Source organism: Madurella fahalii, assembly GCF_045866475.1.
Source record: "Madurella fahalii IFM 68171 DNA, scaffold_3, whole genome shotgun sequence".
Taxonomy (NCBI): domain Eukaryota; kingdom Fungi; phylum Ascomycota; class Sordariomycetes; order Sordariales; genus Madurella; species Madurella fahalii.
The window spans coordinates 3,055,224-3,073,140 of record NW_027263973.1 but is presented as its reverse complement, the minus strand read 5'-3'; the positions used below and the strand labels follow the sequence as shown (position 1 = coordinate 3,073,140).

Sequence of the window (17,917 nt, the reverse complement as noted above, 5' to 3'; positions counted from 1 at the left end):
GTCCAATGCCATAGATGGAGACTCAACAAACCAAGAACCCATTGCGTAGGTTGCCAGCTCAGAACAAGATAGTTAAACTGGGTTTCTAAGTCATAATCAAAGTATAAGGGCTACGTAGAATGGTGATGTCTGGTTAGGATTGCCACTTACTTCTACACGCGCTGTTGCGTAACGGCGTCAGCACATAATATACTTGTTGTGACACTTAAGGTGCAATTGCTGCCCTGCAATTGCGGTTCCGCTTTTGCAACAGTTATGAGCCCTTGCGTTTCCGGTTGAGCGGTTGCACTTTGCACTGCTACTGTAAGCGAGAGGTTGTCTGTTCGAGTCGTCGCCGGAGCGTCAATAAAGAAATGCCCAACCATTGGGGGATAACAGGGTAAAAGGTTCAGGCCTCGCTTAACCACCTTCGGCCTGGGGGGTGTGTGACACTTAAGGTGCAATTGCTGCCCTGCAATTGCGGTTCCGCTTTTGCAACACTTGTAATAATCAAGGACCCGAATCAAGGATCTCTGATAAGCTATCGCTTGATAGAAATATTTCGCAAATCAGATCCCATAACGGCTGAGCCGCCACAAGAAGTTCATTACTCAAGTACCTCAGTCAAATCGCCTCTATCATTACCCTCCTTTGATGCTGTTGTGATTTATCGATCAAAAAAATGCTTATTCTGCATAGGCATCAAAGTTGGAGCTCACTTGTCAGTGAATGCTTGAGAGTACCAGTGTTTAAAACGCAACCCAATCATATTTGCTCAGCGAAAGCCTCTGTTCTCTTTGCCAGCATCCCTTGACTTCGTGATTAGAATACCTGAAGTTCCTCTCTTACATGTTCTCATAATGTCTATTGCAAATGTCGATGTAACATATTAAGTTGCGATGCCATAATTGAGAAGGCGGCATTCTCGTGGCAGTGTGAGGCCGAACATGCAAAGGATCTTACCGTTTGTTTAATGAGGCCGCGTCAAGATGCCAAGATTCATCATATGGGGTAGCTACAATCTCCTGCTCCATACAAAAAGTAATATATGGCGCTGAAGAAGATCAAGAAAGGAACAAGCCTGAAAAGCTGTATTGATAAAACCCCCGTGGGTATCTGAGATACTTTGATGATTGGGAACACCTGTTCGGCTTACTTCGCATAATTCAAGGCATCAGGAGCGAGAAGTAGAAGTGACGCCTTGTGAGCCCGATACGACAACACAACACAATACTAACTTCCCTTCACATTCATGTTCCGGGATGTCGATATCTTTCCCCCTTCAGCACATGCGGACAAGCACCTCCGCAAGGCCACACTACCTTGCCCCTTCCTATCTTGATGGCTCGCTCGCAAAGACTATGGGCCTCGCCTGCCCTTCCTATCTATCTCGGACCCGTGTGCTCCTGCCAATAGTGGTTCGGCGGTGCCTGCTGGCCACCGGTTGTTTCTGACGACGGAGAAAAATTCAAATTTCCTTCGCCCCTCGCCATCCTCCTCTTATCTTCCTATTCCACCACAATTCGAAATTCTTGTTCCATCAAGCAATCATGACGTCCCATGAGCAAGAGTCGTCGCAAGCCGCGCCTATCACCGCTGGTGAGGCGTGCTCTGCCTTCCCCGTCGCGGATCAAGATATGCGCGATGGCAGGAACTCGGAGCAAACTACCATGGTCAACACCCCGTCAGGCACTCTCGCCCAAGTCGACCCCGCCGTCGAGGTTGGAGAAGCCGCGATGATTCTACCGTCTGCGGCAATTCCTTCAACTCAGCCCACTGTGGAAGACAAATCACACTTGAAGAATGTGCCAGATGCTGACGTTGAGGATGAGGATCCTAACACTTTCGGCGAGATCATAATTGGAGTTTTGAGAGACGCGCCTCCGATCAAGGTCGTCTCGTACCACGTTAATGCCGACTTGGAAATTAGGGTGCCGGGCCAGAGAGGTGATGTCGCCTACAACGTTTGTTCTGCGCTTGTAGCTGCAGCCTCTCCTACCTGGCGCAAAACTCTCGTGGGACCGAGGGCCACTTATGCCCACACCGGAGAGAGAATAATGCGACTTGCCGATATCGACAATCACATATTCGGCGTGAACATCGTCTTTTCGATCATCCACTGGAATTTCCACAATATCCCCGGCCGTCTTGACATTGACCAGCTCTACTCCGTTGCCCGAGTAGTGGAACAGTTCAGCTGCGCTCACCTTCTTGTTCCGTTCATGAAGCAGTGGTATGTAATATGGGTTCATGAATCGCAATTTCGTTTTCTCTCTCTTTTGCTTTCTGTTATTTATTTATTTATTTATTTTTCCTCCTTCTCCTTCTTTCCCCTCCTTGCATCGATTTGCCGCGACGACTGATTAATTATATTGCTAGGATTGGTGGCCTCAACTGGCATATTTTGATGAATGGAGAGGACAACGACGACGACAAGACTCTGTACCTTGCTTGGGTATTGGGTGAGGCCACTTGTTTCGCCCAGATGGTGGTCAAAGTCTCTCGCAAGGTCACTCTCAGCAAGGACGGAACTTTGCTGGACACACGCGGCCAGCCTTGGGAGAAACAGGGCCTCCCCCGCGTCATTCTCGGTAATGGCCCCGGTTTCGTCTGCAAGCGCTTTCTAACCTTACCATTGCCCCGCAGATATGATCACCAAGATTCGCTATGACGCCCTGTCTAAAATTATCCTGACCATTGAGCAGCCTCTCAGAGTTCTTAGTAGCCTGCCCAGCCCCGACCAGATGATGGTCTTCTGCCACAGCAAGGATCCTGGGGAGAGGGACATGTGCGAAAACCAGCAGCTTGGCTCTTTGGTGAGGAGCTTGAAGACTGGTGGCTTAGCCCCGTGCCCAACCGCGGACGAATACCGGGGTAGGGTTGCAGACTTGGCGCAGAGGGTGAAGTCGGTAAAGGTTACCAACCTCAGGATGGCCAAGAAGGCGCCGCACCTAGACAGTCACGCGAATTGTGGGATTCACCACAAAGAGGCTGTTGAGAGTATTATGCATGAAGACGCCAGGATGAGCCGCGAGATCGTCCAACAGCTGAAAGCCAGGGCTCAGATGTCGGGTGCTTTCAATGAGGAAGGTTTCAAAAAACTCGAAGTTGAGGATTAGGTTCCGCCCGCCGAAGCTGTTGACCCTGAACATTTGGTTCGCAAATGAAAGTAGAGGACAAGAAGGCCGAAGTGCCCGTGAGGAGGATAAGAAGTGGTTACACTGAGGAAACACATGGATGATAATGATACGGATTATGGCTACCTACTATGTAGTTTACCTCGCTCGGTTCCCGGAACCTCATACATGGTCACTTGTGTCTTGATCTTATATTTTATTACGTATTTTTCTTCCTCTTTTTCTTTTCTTTTCTCTTTTTTTTTTTTTTTGTTTCTTTTACCACCTGGCCACTTTTTAGAGCGATCGAACATGGTTTTCTGCGCCTCGAGCCATCCCGTGCTACGCGACCAGATCACTGGTACGCTGTGGTGACACAGTTACCCAATGCTTGCCACGAGCCACCTGATGAGCGACGGCCTCGGTCTCGGATTGGCAGAGTGTTGGCCCTTCCCTTCTGCTGTACGAGCCACCGTATCCCCTGCAGCTAGCCGATGAGATTTGAGAGCAATGGAGGGCGGCCAAGTTGGCGGTGAACGGGGGCTTTCGGTCATGCTGGCGTGCCCCCTATGTTTTTACAATAAATTTGAGCAGCGATCTTCTCGAGCAGTGCCCGACCTTGTGCCACGTCCCCTTCCAGAAGTGTCAGGTCAATGCGATCCCAACGCCCTGGCCAACCAGCCCTTGGCTCATGTCAAGAACCTGATCTGCCTGTCACAGCGCTTAACGTTATACAATCATCGTTTCGCGTGTGTACTCTGCTTTACTTATCTCCGCTTGATATCGCCAACTCGTTTCTCGCTCTCAGCCAACGGTGCAGCAATCTTCCCCCACAAAGAGAAACAAATCTACGAAGACCACAATGACGTGCCCACCTACGCCCGCCACCGAAACCCGCACCCTCCTGACATTCCCGACCGAGGGTCTCCCCTCTCCGCACGTCGTCGCCGAAGCCTACCTCCGCGCGTTCCCCGTCCGCTCTTTCCCCGCCCGCACGCCGCCGCTGCCGCCGCTGCCGCAGGTGCAGACCAACAGGTGGCTGTGCTGCCGCTGCGCCGAATCCGGCTACACAGACCCCGTGGGCATGGTGTATCGCGCGCGTGCGCCGCCGCCGCCGCCAGACGCCAGCCCGGGCCGCCACGGGCGGGCCGACGGCTCCAGTGACAGCGGGGGTACCGATGGCGATACCGCTGCTACCGCCACGGCGGAAGACGGATGTGATGCGTGCTGGCGTCCGGCGTGCCGCCATGCGCTGTGCACCAACTGCGCGCTCTTCGCGGGCCCCCTCGCGTCGCAGCTCCAGCGGCAGCTGCGTCGCCACCGCCTGATCCGCACCGTGGGCGGGCTGCATGCCTCGCCCGGGTTTGTGGACCCGGTGTTCTGGGAGTGCCGTCGGTGTGGCGAGTGGCGGGCGAACCGGTTCGATTCGCGGAGTAGGTTGGGAGCTACGGCGTGTTTGGGCCCCCCGTGCGCGGCGTCCCCGAGGAGCGCTGCTCCTACCAATACTACTACAACTGCCGGCGCTGGGTTGCAGTGGACTGGGGATGGGAATGGGGGCGTTCTGGACGCTGAGAGTGTGGTCATGAATCGGTACGGCCAGCGATTGGGTTCGGCGGACCAGAGGATGGCGGTCAAGGGGGGCCCGTGGGATTGGCAGAGGAGAGCGTTGGCGGATCCGAGGTGTGTGATCATGGCTGGACTGAGGGCGGTGATGAGGAGGGATGTTGGTGGCGTTATAGTTGGGAATGGTAGTAAGAGGATGTCGGATTTGCCCTTGTGGAAGGAGGGCGAGCCGGTGCCGCATTATCCCTACCGGAGGCCGCCGCCGCTGGATGAGAATGACGCGGACGAGTATAAAGAATATGAGGATTCATACCTGGCGGGGATGCCGACGGAGTCGCGGGGTGAGGAGAAGGGCGTTGAGCAGACATATTGGACGGAGACGCCGCCACGGAGCAGTAGCCCTATGTTGTATGAAGCCGCCAGTCCGGTGGCTGCCGGTTCTGGGCCGCCGTGTTTCTCTTCTAGTTAGGATTACTGAATGCAAACGGTACATGCGTGGTGCTATTGCAGATTTTGACACGTCATCGGTCGGCAGTCCCCAAGTACATGGATGCCACATGAGGTTCAAGGAAGCATAGCCAACCGTTCCCTGTATGGTCATGTACTGCTAACTGTGCCTGACACTTGAGAAGTTGCTGGAGACTGGCTGGTATCGCATGAATTCACGTGAAGCCAATGCGGTCAAATTCTTTGTTTTATAGATGGCCTGTTTACCAGGTACAATTACATGCCACAAGCAATGCAAGCCGCCCTGGCATCAAGAGGACAGGCTTACCCGTCGTAATCGCACAAACGCTGCACACATTTACACGCCATGTGACGCGGTGCTAAATGCTCAGGATGCGCCAGATCTATGCAGCTTTCTGCTGCGTGTGTACAGCTACACGAAGAGTCGAGGAGTCGACAAACTGCGAGAATCATCCCATGCCGGATTGGATGGCTTAGCGGATGATCCCACCACGGCAGTTGGGGACCAGCCACGGATCGGGACCGGATCGGCTGCTAGGGCGTACTCGGGTAGCCTTCCCGGCCCTGCCCCCGCGGCGCCCCGGGTGCCGACGATGGGCAGACAAGGGTCGGGTGCTAGGCGGCGGGGGCCCTGGGCGACTGTTGATTACGTCACTGGGGTTGTGGTGCTATTGCTAGCGATAGAACCATTACTTGGGGTCATTTGAGGAAGTGGAACATTGAGAGACAGGATAATGCAAAGAGTAGTTTGACCTTGCGCTGACCAAGTCGACCTTTGTGGGGAAATTGCTGTTGTGTGCCATCTCTCGGTGAGAGCAAGTTGCTGGTCCACACCACGGGCCACATAGGCCACCTGTTTGCTTACTCTTGCATCCAAGCGATAAGCCCAAACCTCTGGAACCTGACTCAGGCATAAAGACTGCTTAGCTTACGTCGGTTCCGGAGACTCAAAGGCTGATGAGTTGCGCGAGGGGCCGTGGCGTTGAGAAAATAGCAAATGGACGCGGATACAAACGGACGTGTAAGCCTAGCATGATCTGGACGCAATCGGTGGTTGCGCAATGCTTGTTAATGGGAACCATATGTGGGGCTGCACTAAGGCAGGTAACGCCCTTCAGCTTCGGACAGCGCCGCATCCCAGGCCCTTAAGATCAATCTTCCGAAAGCTGCAGAAGGGGTTGGGTCGAAAGGAACTAGTAGCTCTTTCCTCGAGACGCTGATGGCTCCATCGGGCCAATGTTGCTCTTTGAGCTTGCTATAAGCTTCCAACCAAACCTTGTTCATGGTGGCGATGCCTGCGAGACATCTGAGCTGCATATAAGAGTCATAATGGAATCTACATAGCAATTGGCGGGGATGTGATGTACGTCTTGGGGAACGCCAAGTCGCTCCGGCTGGCGGTATACGCACGGACCAGAAACGCTTATCCTGTGGAGCCCCACTGTCACCCACCAATCTAATTACGGCACCATTTTTTCTGCGGGGAGTCAAAATTTTGGCATCATTGCCCCAGGTCCAATTCGGGCCAAACTGCTCCTGCCCGCCTGCTGCTTGCGCTCAACCGTGCTCGCATCGCCGGCGTCAGAAACCACTCCGACTCAGCGGAACCCTCACGCTGCCCCGCCGACCTTCCGCTCGCTGCCACCCTCCGCAGCAATCGAATGGTAGTGCCCCTTGCTCTCCGGGGCGTCTCCGCTTGTGGCTGGCTAACTGATGAGTCGCAAGCAGAGAGCCAGGCTGCGCGTCGCACAGGTCAAGTTCTCGGTGACGCCGCCAAGTAATCGGGTTTTCTCATCCCAAGATCTCGGCCGCCCCGACCCTCCTCCACTCTGGCATCCTGCCGCCCACGTCTTTCCTTCATCGCTTCCGACTCTCCTTTACCGCCGATAATCGCGCCGATCCCCTAAGGAACTTCCTCTGCAACCATGTCGCCAGTCAATGGGGTTGCGGCCACGCCTCCCAAGACCACCACCCGACGAGCCGCATCCAAGCCCGTTGTGCCCGTTCTGCCCCTCACCTACGCGCAGCGGCCAGCGAGCAAGCAAGGCCCTGCGCCGGCGGCGACGTCAGCTTTGGCTGGTGACCAAGCCGAGGGCAAACCAGTGGACGAGAACTCAGGATTGTGCTTGCCGCAACGCCAGTCGCCGCCCGTCGAAGACTCAACCGAGTTTGGGCCCGGCTCTGCAAACGGTGTCGATGCCTCCGTCAGTACTATCAAACCCACCATCAAAGCAGAGCCGCCCCGGTCTGTAGCAACACCCGATGAACTGGCAAAAGGTATGTTAATATACGCACGGGAGCCGCTCCTAGCTCGCCCGCATGCCTGTGCCATCATCCTGCCCCCCTCGTCATCCCGTCAGGCTTCCGGTGCCTTACGTGGTTACCATTCCCATTCCGATTCCTGCACCTGCCTCCCTATTGATCTGCCTTGCTCACCAGCGCTCGCTGTAGACACATCGACAGCCTCTTCGGCTTTACTCGACCGGCGCATGCCATCTCCCGCGTCGCATCAGGGCCCCGCCCCCTCCAACCCCGCACCCGAACCGAGGAGCTCCGGCCCGGTCCTCAAGGCCCCTATTACCGCCCCGCCCGCCACAATCATGAATCGGCCAACCTTTCATCAACCTCATCCGAGCAATGGGAGTCTGATTTTCGGAGGCTATCACGACTCCAATACGTCCTCTCCTGCTCCGCACTCCGCCGGCGGCGGCTTCCCTCCCCCGGGCATGCTGCCATTCCCAGCTGTTGCACCCGCCGCCGACGGATACAACCGCGCTCTCCTGGATGGTTACCCGCCGAATCTGATTAGCCACCACGGACCGCCAACTCCTCATAGCTTCCACGGGTCACAGTCGTCAGCTCAGGCAGAGGAACATGGTTTCAATCGCTACCCTGCTCTCAACGGTCACAATGGGTATCCCGCCGATCCCGCCGGACACGCGCCGATGCCGCTGCCGGGAATGAATCCCCCCATGAACGGCACACTGCACGCCGCCGCAAGCTCGGTCTCGGCATACCAGACACTCCGCGACCAAGACGAGGCATTAGCCTTCTTGCGACATAGCTTCCCGGACAACGTCTTCAACGACTGCATTCTAGACGTTCATTTCTCGGATAGCCCAGAGTTCCAAGACCATCCCAGGTACCGGGACCTCCACCGTGCTCTGACGATCCCCGCCCACCGTTTTATCCTCTCACGCAGCCCCATGCTCGCCGGGCTTATGAAGACGCAGCGGGTTATGGCGGGTGGCGCCATCGTCTTGGATGTCCATGACGAGTACGTGCGCTCAGATGTCTTTTTCTACTCTCTCCGTGCCCTCTATGGTTGGAGCATGGCCAATGGTATCCTTCCTACCAACCTGCACCTTCGAGACGCTCGAGACGACTTGAAGACTGCGCTCAGCTACATCTCGACCGCCCAGTATCTGCGGCTAGGGTGGGTGCACGCAGTTGCGGTTCAGCACGCAAGCCGTCTTCTCCTCTGGGAAACGATTGAGCTGGCTGTCAAGTACGTTTGCCGGATCGTGAGCCCATCGTCGCGGAATGACGGGTTCACGGTATCAGAGCTCCTGGATCAGGTGATATCCTTCATCGTCCACAGCTTCCCGATTGACTTCGTCCTCGATGTCACTGTCGGCGATTTTGGCATTCCCCGTCTTCCTCCCGCTAGCCCTCCGGCTCGGGGTCAGAACGCCCCTACGATTGCCCACGGCACGTCTAGCGGAGTGCATAACCGGCAACCCTCCAAGACGCAAGCCCAGATGCCCCGCCATCCCCGCGTGTCCTCGAACTACCGTTTGTCTCAGATCAAATTTGGGGACATTTCACCGTCCAAGAATGGGCAGTCACCGCGAGTGTCGACTCCGAACGATACCATCCTCTCGCGCATTCTCCTCAACCTGCCCTTTGACCTCTTGAAGCAGATCCTGGAGCATCCTCAGCTGGCCAAGATGTCGGGGGAGCTCAGCCCCTCTTCGCGGGAGGTGATGATCAAGGATATCATTGCTGAGCGCGAGGCCAGACGATTGCGAGCCTTGGAGAAGGCAGACCCGCAGCTCCGCGTCTACCAGGAACGGGTTGAGAACGCGTCAGCGCCTTTGGCTGTGGGTGGCATGGAGGATCTCTGGGTGAACAACATGGGCTTCAAGGAAGAGGTGTTCACGGGGGACCTGCCGTACATTGTGCATACCTGGATGCAAGGCAGTTCGGCTAGTGTCGGAGCTTGAGAGGCCCTGGGCGAGAGCGAGTGTCGCATACGCACACCAAGATTTTACGACTTGATGACTTTTGGGATTAGGCTTTGGTGGTCTCCGGGTCGCCGTTCATACCGGCGCATCCGCCGCCTCCTCTGAACCTCGTTTTCTCTCCTCGGTTGTTTGATACGTCATTCCCACATCCTACTTTGGTTTCTCTGCATTGCGTCCGGAGTCGAGGGTTTACACAAAATCGCCTGTCCTCCCTTGCAGGGCAGGTTAGAAGGCGACGAAGCTTGTCATGGCTGGGTCCCCGTGTTTCTTGTTTCTCTTTCTCTTTATGTTTTTGTTTTATTCCCCCTCACCCCCGACTTTGTCGCCTCGCCCAACACATCCCTGGCCAGTCTTGTTCAGGCGCTGCCGCAGGACGCAGGAGGCAACAATTAGACGACCCAACGCTTTCTAGTTGGAGTTCAATTGGTTGTCAAGTTGCCTACTTAAAGCACTTGGAATGGGATGGCGGCGTACAAAAAACCATCTGGTTTTTCTCTCGGAGGACGTTGAGCTCAGCGGCTGGAGCATGCCCGTTCATGGACGGCAGGCTATGGTCTTGGGGATGCTGACCCTAGCGGCTGTTATGGTTTTGCAATCTGGGAGATTGGGAGAATGGGAGACGTCTGCGGATGATAAAATACTTGTCAGGGGTACAAAATGCGGCATAAAATGCGGCAACGGGCGGGAGACGTAGTTTTTAGAAGAAGTTTACGGGATACCAAAAGCGTTTCTGGTGGATCTTTTTTCGGCCGTCAGATCCAAGAAGGGAGCACGGAGGGAGGGTGGGACGAGGTCTGAATCCGAAGGGTGCTGGCTGCTGGGCCCGCACGTGTGGTTTGGCGTTCAGGTTGGCTTGGCCGCTTTATGGATTGATTGCCTCAGTTTTATCGCGACTAGCCATTAGTCGGCTGCGCGACGTGATTCGGAAATGGACATGACATTCTCATGCAGAACCCCGCTGAATCCCCAGGCCGGGCAGTTCCCGTCATTACTTGATTGCTCAAGGTGGTTACTCGGATGACGGCATTCCCAATGAAATACCCGTGGGACCTGTGGGGTGTGGGGAAGCCCCCTGCGCTTGGCTTACTCCAGCATCGAGCCGCAACAAGCGGGAGTACCGAGGCTAGCACATGTGATTTAATTACGAGGTTAATGCATCTGAACTTCTGAGCTTCTGAGTTTCTTCCCTTTCCCCTATCAGCGCTGGGACTGGCAAGCTCTCGACGACTACCCCACCGGCTCGATCAACCACCGGGCTGCTAAGATTCGCGAAACCGGGCATAACCACGCGACGCTTGTGCCTCGCCCCGGGTTACGCACGTCCGACATCTTATCTGGGCGCTGACCTCGGTTCCGTCATTGCACAACGCGCCGGGTTGGGATTCATCGACTCCCACCGTTCAACAGATCGCTTGATCGCGATAAATCGGCGGACCGAGAACCGACGAATTCGAAATGGCTTCCCGGGCCGGGCCGTCGAGCGCCAGGAGCCCGCCTTCCAGCGGCGGTCCGTCGATTACGGCTAGGTCGACGTCAGACCCCATCCTCCGCAACGCCTTGCGATACACGATCTCGGCGCGTGAATACGCGCTGCTTCACAAGTACGTGATCTCGCGGTCGCGGGTGCTCAAGAAACGAGCCCCGACGGTGGACACGATGCAGCGGATCATGGATGGCACACCGCAGAATCGAGGCCGCGCGCAATCCCTGAGCAAAGGAGACAAGCGAAAGGGCAAGGGCAAGGAAGGAGAAGAGGACAAAATCCCTCTCGTCGGCGGCGCCAACGACTACAATGCACGCGCGATTCGGCATTCGATCCGCGTATTCATCGCGACAGGCGCATTGATGAAGCTCTGGGAGGTGGTATCGGCGAGGCTGATGAGGAAGAAGAAGGAGTATGCCAGTCCCTAGACACTCGATCCCGGTCATAGTGAACTAATACCCCGCCAGCCCCGCGTCAGCTGCGAAGAAGAAGCAACCCTTGCACAAGTCGTCGACCTTTAGGCTCTCGCTGTCTCTCAGCACGATCCTGCTGATGTATCGCATCCTCTTCCGCTTCTTCACCCGTCTGCGCGCTCACCTCCTGGACCCGTCGGCGGCACCCTTCCGGATGCGCAACCCCAGAACAGCCAGCACGCTGACGTCGCCGTACGCACCCGCCGTGGGTGCCTCACTGGCTGGCCTGGCGCTGGGTGTGTACCCCAGCAAGCAGCTGCGGGTTTCCGTGGCTATCTACATGCTATTCCGCGCGCTCGAGTTTGGCTGGAACTGCGCCGAGGACAATGGGATGGTGTGGGGATGGGAGAAGGGCGTCAACGGCAAGCCCGTCAGGAAGCGGCCCCGGCCGTCGTGGTGGGGGAGCTGGATGCTGCAGCCGTTCGCGTTTGGGCAGCTGTTCTACGCGCTTGTGTTTGACAGGGACTGTTTCCCATCGGTGAGTTCATGTCGGATCCGCATGCAGAACCATCTTAAGCCACCCCGGACTAACCCGCGGGTTTCTCCCAGCTGTACGCGAACCTCATCTTCAAGAACTCGTCAGCCTACTTGCAGCCCAAACCGGAATCCTTCCCTTCGGGACTGAGATGGCCCCAGCCGAGCGAGATCGTAGACAGCCTCGCCCAGATGGCGCGTCTAAATTGGCCGTGAGTTTACCCCGGTTGAATTCCGCCCTCTCCTAAGACAAGTGAACGACAACCTCCTGACCAAGATTTTCCCAGTGCCTTCATCTCCCCCACGCTCTTCCCCAACAAAGACGACATCCTCCCCTCGACCCTCGCCACCATCTCCCCGCTCAGCTCGGGCGCCCACCCGCTCATCACCTCGCTCTCGTGCGCCACCCTCCACCCGGACGACCCCTCGTGCTCCCGCACCTTTCTCACCTTCTGGCTCCGCTCCTTCCCGCCGCTGACCCGCTTCCTCCTGGTCATCTACTCGGCCATGCTCGTGCCCAAGCTCGGCGCCCTCTACCACTTCCCGCTGTCGACTCTCCACCGGCTCGTGTCCAACGCCCTGCGCATGTCGGCCTTCCTGACCGGCTCCCTCGCCACGGCCTGGTCGTCCATCTGCTTCTTCCAGAGCTGGTTCCCGCGGACGTTCCTGGCGGGCGGCAGGTTCTGGCTGGGCGGGTTCGCGGCGGGGCTGTGGGCCGCGCTCGAGCAAGGGCGGCAGGGGAGCCGCGGGGTGTTCTTGGCGAGCTTCAAGGCCAGCGTGGAGAGCCTGTGGAAGGTTGGGGTGAAGAGGCGGTGGTGGAGGGCGATGAGGGGCGGCGACGTGTGGGTGTTTGTCGCGGCGCTGATGTTGACGGGCGTCGTGTATGAGAGGGATGCCAGGGCGGTTAGGGAGGCCGGGTGGAGGAAAGGGATCAGTTGGGTCCGGGGCGAGGGGTGGAGGGATTGGGCGGCTGTTGAGGACGAAGGGGAGGAAGGGGAGGGGGAGGAGGGGGAGGAGGGGAGGAAGGAGGAGTGAATTGGGGTGGGTGGCCGGAAGGTTGTTTTGTTAGCAGGTGCTAGGTGCCGATGATGAGGTTATGATGTATGAATAATTGTTAGTTCTTAGTGTAATTACAGCTGAGCTGCTGTGGCCGCATTATTTCGGCACAACGGCATGTTTATTGTGGTTGCTTCAACCTGGAGAGAGGGGAGGTGTAGTACTGGTAATTACTAGTAATAAGCAGAGGAAAAAGGAGGTGTCCTATATGACATTTGGGTGCGGTTGCTTTTCTGTGAGACTGATCAGGGTGCTGGGTTTGGGATTCTGGGCGTTCTCGTAGTCCATGAATACCCATTATCTACATAGCACAGATTCAGGAGCACTCAACGTTGCATTGACCGGCCACTTCTAAGTGGTTGTCTTGCGTTCTAGCCTTACACGGCCTTTTGTTGTCGTCCCAGCTCCGTCGAGATTCTTTGAGATTCTTTGAAGCACAATAGCCTCCCTAAGACTAATGCATGCGGGCTCCCTGCTCAACTAGAAACTCGGCTATTGCCCGGCCGTCCATCCTGCAAGCCCTCGCAAGCGGTGCTACGCCGTACTTGTCTTTCAGGTTGATATCCGCGCCATGCTCAACAAGCAACCGGGCAACCTTGTGGCCATGCCATGCCCCAGCAGCATGCCAGAGCGCTGACGCGCCACGGCGGTCCCTCCAATGGATATCAGCGCCTCTGTTCAGCAAGATTTCGACAACGGACTGACGATCCCAAAGGCCGTCAGCCGCGTGCAAGAGGGAGGTCATCCCCCTATTGTCTTTCTGCTCAATGTCGGCTCCATGCGAGAGCAGTATCTCGACGTTTTCTTTTGTACCTCTGGTGGCAGCCCAGGACAGAATAGACCTTCCTTTTCGGTCCGTGGAATGTATGTTGGCTCCCCATTCAACCAAGAATTTGAGAGGATGTAACAGATCATTGGTGGCAGCGTACGAGAGTGGTGTTCGACCGTATTTATCTCCCTGTTCGACGTTGGCGCCATAACGGAGCAGTGCCTGAACAATGCCTCTACCGCCGGGGTAGACACTGACGGCCCACGATAGAACCGACCTACCATCGTCATCCGTAGAGTTGACGTTGGCGCCATTCTGAAGCAGCAATGTGACGGTGGAGTACGGTTCAGGGGAGTGCGCGGTTACAGCACACGACAATGGTGTCCTGCCGTCTGCGTCTCGCGACTCTATCTTGGCGCCGAAGTCAAGCAAGTTCTGGATAAGGGATGCATTGCCCTTTTTGCTTGCATATAACAAAGCTGTCATCCCTCCATAATCGCTTGCATTGATATCGGCTCCTTTCCGAAGTAGAAGGCTCACAACACTCTCGGCCGGCATGACGCTGGCACGTATCAGTGTCGTTTCTCCCCACACATTCCTTGTTTCCGAGTCTGCACCTTTCCAGAAGAGCAACCGCTGCATGTATCCGAGGAGGCCACCAGGACCCTCAATTAATAACTTGGCAATATTATCGTAACCAAGTGCTGCAGCCCAGGATAGCGCGGTCATGCCGAGGCCATCCTGAGCATTGATGTTGCTACTACCTTCTGCCCTCAGCAAAGCTTCTACGGCTGGAGCAGCGCCAGAGCAGGAAGCAACAATGAGACGAGTCGGATGTATTTTGGGATTTACAGCTATGCCGATGGATAGGGAAACCTCCAGGACCGGGCGCACTAACCGCGGATGTCGCATTGGCATGATGGCCCGCAAACCAGACCGGGTCGTATTTCTCGACAACACTGCATATCTCCAAGATTGTGCGTACCATGTGCTCGTCGGACCTGACATCTGATGCGCGTAGATGCGCGTTCCAGAATGCAGCAGAGTACGTGATAAAGGCGTCATTCAAATTGCTCAATCGGTGCTGAAGTCCTTCGAAGTAATAGCTACACACTTCGGGAAACCGTAAATGCCATAGGCATATCTCGGCAAGAGTTCGGTGCGCTTCCGGCAAACTAATCGAGTGCTTCCATTTCAGAGGGTTGCCGCTTCTGCCAAGAGGCTCACCATACTCTAAGCCGCTCCTGATCAGGAACTCTCTTGCTATCTAGTGCAGCAGGTAGATCTTGGACTCGATAACTATGACGAGAAGACCGCAAGTATCCCGCAACCATTCTCTGAAGCGCATTTCGGGTATTAGATCAACCTCGTCGGAGGCTTGATAATGTTCCCGAAGGCCCAAGGCAAAGTTCATCTCGCGAAGGGTCAGGGGCCGCTTTACTGCTACAATGATGTGGAGGAGTCTCTTGGCCTCGTCCGGATTGCGGCTCGTCGAGAGGATTCTCTCGTACGTCTCATCAACCGACACCGGAAGTTCGGATATAGCCTGGATTATCTTGCCTTTGTTGATATCTTCATCGTTCTCGACCAAATCAAACGTTAGGTACACCCAGAGATAGGTTTTATAAGGGAAGGCTAGGACTCCCCGCAACAACAGTTCTTGCTCGTCCTACTCGAGTCTCAAACGTACACTGATAGCCTGAACCCTAGCTCTGATGAAAATATCAATTTCTCTGGAGATCTGCTCCATCTCGGCTTCGCCTTCCCCACTCAGGTAGACAACTGCGAGCCCCGGAATATCGGGAAGCTAGAAACAGCGTCGAAGTGTACCGAACGGTCGACTGGCCAACAGGAATCGTAGCTTAGGGGCTCTATTGGTATAGTATAAATCAACCAGTTTGCAGGCGAGTTGGGAGCTCCCTTCGGCTTCGCATTCATCGAGTGCATCGAGCACGCACACAATCTCCCCTACATCTTCCTTCGCTGCCAATCGGAGGAGAAGTTCCCAAGACTCATCAAATGAAGTGTTAAAGCGCTTGATGTTAGCTTTGAGCTCGGCACGCATGTCCTCCGTATAAAGCCCAGGCCTCTGCGTAAAGAGCTGGTATAGCAAGCAATTGACAGCGCCGGCCACACTCTTCTGGTCCGCAAAGTCGTCCTTGAAGAAGAAATAGTATATCGTCCGTGTTGCGGTAGTAGGGAGGATATTGTCGACCAAATGCCTTGCAAGAACCGACTTTCCACATCCAGGGTCCGCAGAGACCCAAAGAGCCCTCGATTTGCCTGCTTGCCAGTCTCGGAAAAGCCTGTGCCCTATGAACCACTCGCAGGTGCCTTCAACACAACGAGGATTTCGATCCTTTCGATCTCGATATAGCAATGTCTGGAGACCGTCGAGAAGTGCTATGTCTTGGGCGTTTAATGTCGGGCTTTTGGGGACTTTGCGGCTAGCTGACTTGACTTGGCCTAAATGACTCGGGCGAAACGAATCCGGCACGTCTTCAAAAGTCAGCATATTCTAACTGACCTGGGTTCGGATACTCACATGCATCCCAGGCCTGTAATAAAGCCTTCACCGTTGCCGCCGCCGCCGCTGCCGCATATCCCTACCACTTTTTATTCTTGTGGCTATCGGCGTAGTCGCAGATGCTCTTGATAATCAAGCAACCGCAAGCCCGGAATATCTCCCACATACCGGCGCCCTCCATCTCGAAAGCGATGACGCCATCCCGGGCTGCTATTCCATCTCGGTCTCTTCCAGATCTCATCACCGTATCACCGGATGCAACAAGCCCGAAGTGTACAATAGGTTGTGACAGCGCCCCTAGCCGGAGACGGGATATCACGTCTAGCTCTCCCTGACCACACTTAAGGTCTTCACAGCTCATCTCGATAGCGTCATCACATACGCCATCCATATCGTGAGCGCAGGCCGGACATTCCGAGCTGTCGTAGTACTTGTGGAGGTGGTCCGGTCTGAAGAGCCTATCTTCACTCCGGCCTAGAAAGTCCGCCACCTTACCGAGCTGCTGCTGTAGTTTGGCAAGATTCTCACGCACGCCGTTTTATAACCGAGCACTGCCTTGCTCAGTCTGCAGTTTAGCCAGCATCGTATTGACTTCGGCCGTCAATTTCGAGAGATTATCATAGGGCATATCCTTCCTCACAAAGCGATTGCCGGGAAATCGCCTCCCAAGGTCGTACTGAATTACCCCAGTGCTAACAACAACGTCGCCGAGAAACAGCCCGCCAGATATCTTCTTCTTCCCAGCTAGGGGCGCCCCACCACATATACCAACCAGCAGGACCAGGCTGAGGCCGTGGAAGCTAGCCCGAAGGTTCGCCGCGGCGGTCGCAGCAGCCACCTTGCCCATGCCGGGCATATGGACGAGCACGACGTTATAGGGCCCAATGGAGCCAAACGAGTATGTGTTAGAGTCGTTTTGTGTCTTACTAAAAGCTGCAGCGTCCCATATGTTCTCAAACTGAGCGCTGACTGCCGTCGCCTCGATGGGTAGCGCACACAAGATAGCGACGCCAAACTCGAGGCGATCTCGAGGGTACCGCCGGTCATCCTCTCGGTGCGGCGAAGTGTCGCCGATCGATGTTTGAGCCATATCGTACCCTAGTTAACTGCTCTTACGTCCTGATGGAAACTTCGTGGTATCTAATCCGAACTTGGTTGGTCAAGACTTGGTATCTTGGGCAGCTTACATTCGCAGACTTTGCAGAATCAGAGAGGAGTTGCTGGGCATGGTCAGGTAGAAATGAGGCAACCACTCGCGTGAGCCTGCACAGCCAACCACACATAGTCGCGAGAACGATTCGTCGACCTCCATTCGGTTTTTTTTTTTTTTTTCTCCCCACCTATTACTGCAGTAAATGCCAATGCAAGAACCACCAAATCAAAAATGAGCGTCTCTTTGTCTTTTTAGACTGCCAGACGTGGTTCGCTACAGTATAAGCCACATAGAAATTCTCTCCAGTTCTTACACATTTTCCATCATTATCGTTCACGATGGGGGTTGAGGCTCGGTTTTGTAAATGTAGGCCACGGTATATTGAGACACTTCTTACGGTCTGACGCTCTCTATCATTAAACCCCACGACAGCTGTGTTTCGGACGATAAAAAGCTTCTTACAGTTGACGGGTGGCACCGCTGCCGTGATATTCGACTCGACATGCATTACTGCCTCTGTTCACAACGTCAAGTGCAATGCACTTTCTGAAACCAGATAAATCGGAAAATTGAAGGACTCAACCAATACCCAAGAAGAAACTTGGAAAA

At 55.3% G+C, this 17,917-nt stretch overlaps 5 protein-coding genes across 5 annotated transcripts; 4 read left to right on the top strand and 1 right to left on the bottom strand.

Moving 5' to 3' along the window:
- Nucleotides 1–1,529: 1,529 nt before the first annotated feature.
- On the top strand, nucleotides 1,530–3,098 carry MFIFM68171_06373 (uncharacterized protein; the record flags this gene model as incomplete). The annotated part of the gene is made up of 3 exons (XM_071061793.1): nucleotides 1,530–2,212; nucleotides 2,359–2,570; nucleotides 2,626–3,098. The coding sequence occupies 3 exons, from the start codon at nucleotides 1,530–1,532 to the stop codon at nucleotides 3,096–3,098; spliced, it is 1,368 nt and encodes a 455-aa protein (XP_070917894.1).
- Nucleotides 3,099–3,957: 859 nt separating this feature from the next.
- Nucleotides 3,958–5,127, top strand: MFIFM68171_06372 (Zinc-finger domain-containing protein; the record flags this gene model as incomplete). The annotated part of the gene is made up of 1 exon (XM_071061792.1): nucleotides 3,958–5,127. One exon carries the CDS (start codon nucleotides 3,958–3,960, stop codon nucleotides 5,125–5,127), a length of 1,170 nt encoding a protein of 389 aa, XP_070917893.1.
- A 1,924-nt stretch (nucleotides 5,128–7,051) lies between these two features.
- MFIFM68171_06371 (BTB domain-containing protein) lies at nucleotides 7,052–9,352 on the top strand (the record flags this gene model as incomplete). Its single annotated transcript, XM_071061791.1, has 2 exons — nucleotides 7,052–7,403; nucleotides 7,578–9,352. The coding sequence occupies 2 exons, from the start codon at nucleotides 7,052–7,054 to the stop codon at nucleotides 9,350–9,352; spliced, it is 2,127 nt and encodes a 708-aa protein (XP_070917892.1).
- A 1,476-nt stretch (nucleotides 9,353–10,828) lies between these two features.
- On the top strand, nucleotides 10,829–12,838 carry MFIFM68171_06370 (Transmembrane protein 135 N-terminal domain-containing protein; the record flags this gene model as incomplete). The annotated part of the gene is made up of 4 exons (XM_071061790.1): nucleotides 10,829–11,268; nucleotides 11,324–11,807; nucleotides 11,879–12,015; nucleotides 12,091–12,838. The coding sequence occupies 4 exons, from the start codon at nucleotides 10,829–10,831 to the stop codon at nucleotides 12,836–12,838; spliced, it is 1,809 nt and encodes a 602-aa protein (XP_070917891.1).
- Nucleotides 12,839–16,693: 3,855 nt separating this feature from the next.
- Nucleotides 16,694–17,245, bottom strand: MFIFM68171_06369 (uncharacterized protein; the record flags this gene model as incomplete). The annotated part of the gene is made up of 1 exon (XM_071061789.1): nucleotides 16,694–17,245. The coding sequence occupies one exon, from the start codon at nucleotides 17,243–17,245 to the stop codon at nucleotides 16,694–16,696; it is 552 nt and encodes a 183-aa protein (XP_070917890.1).
- Nucleotides 17,246–17,917: the final 672 nt, after the last annotated feature.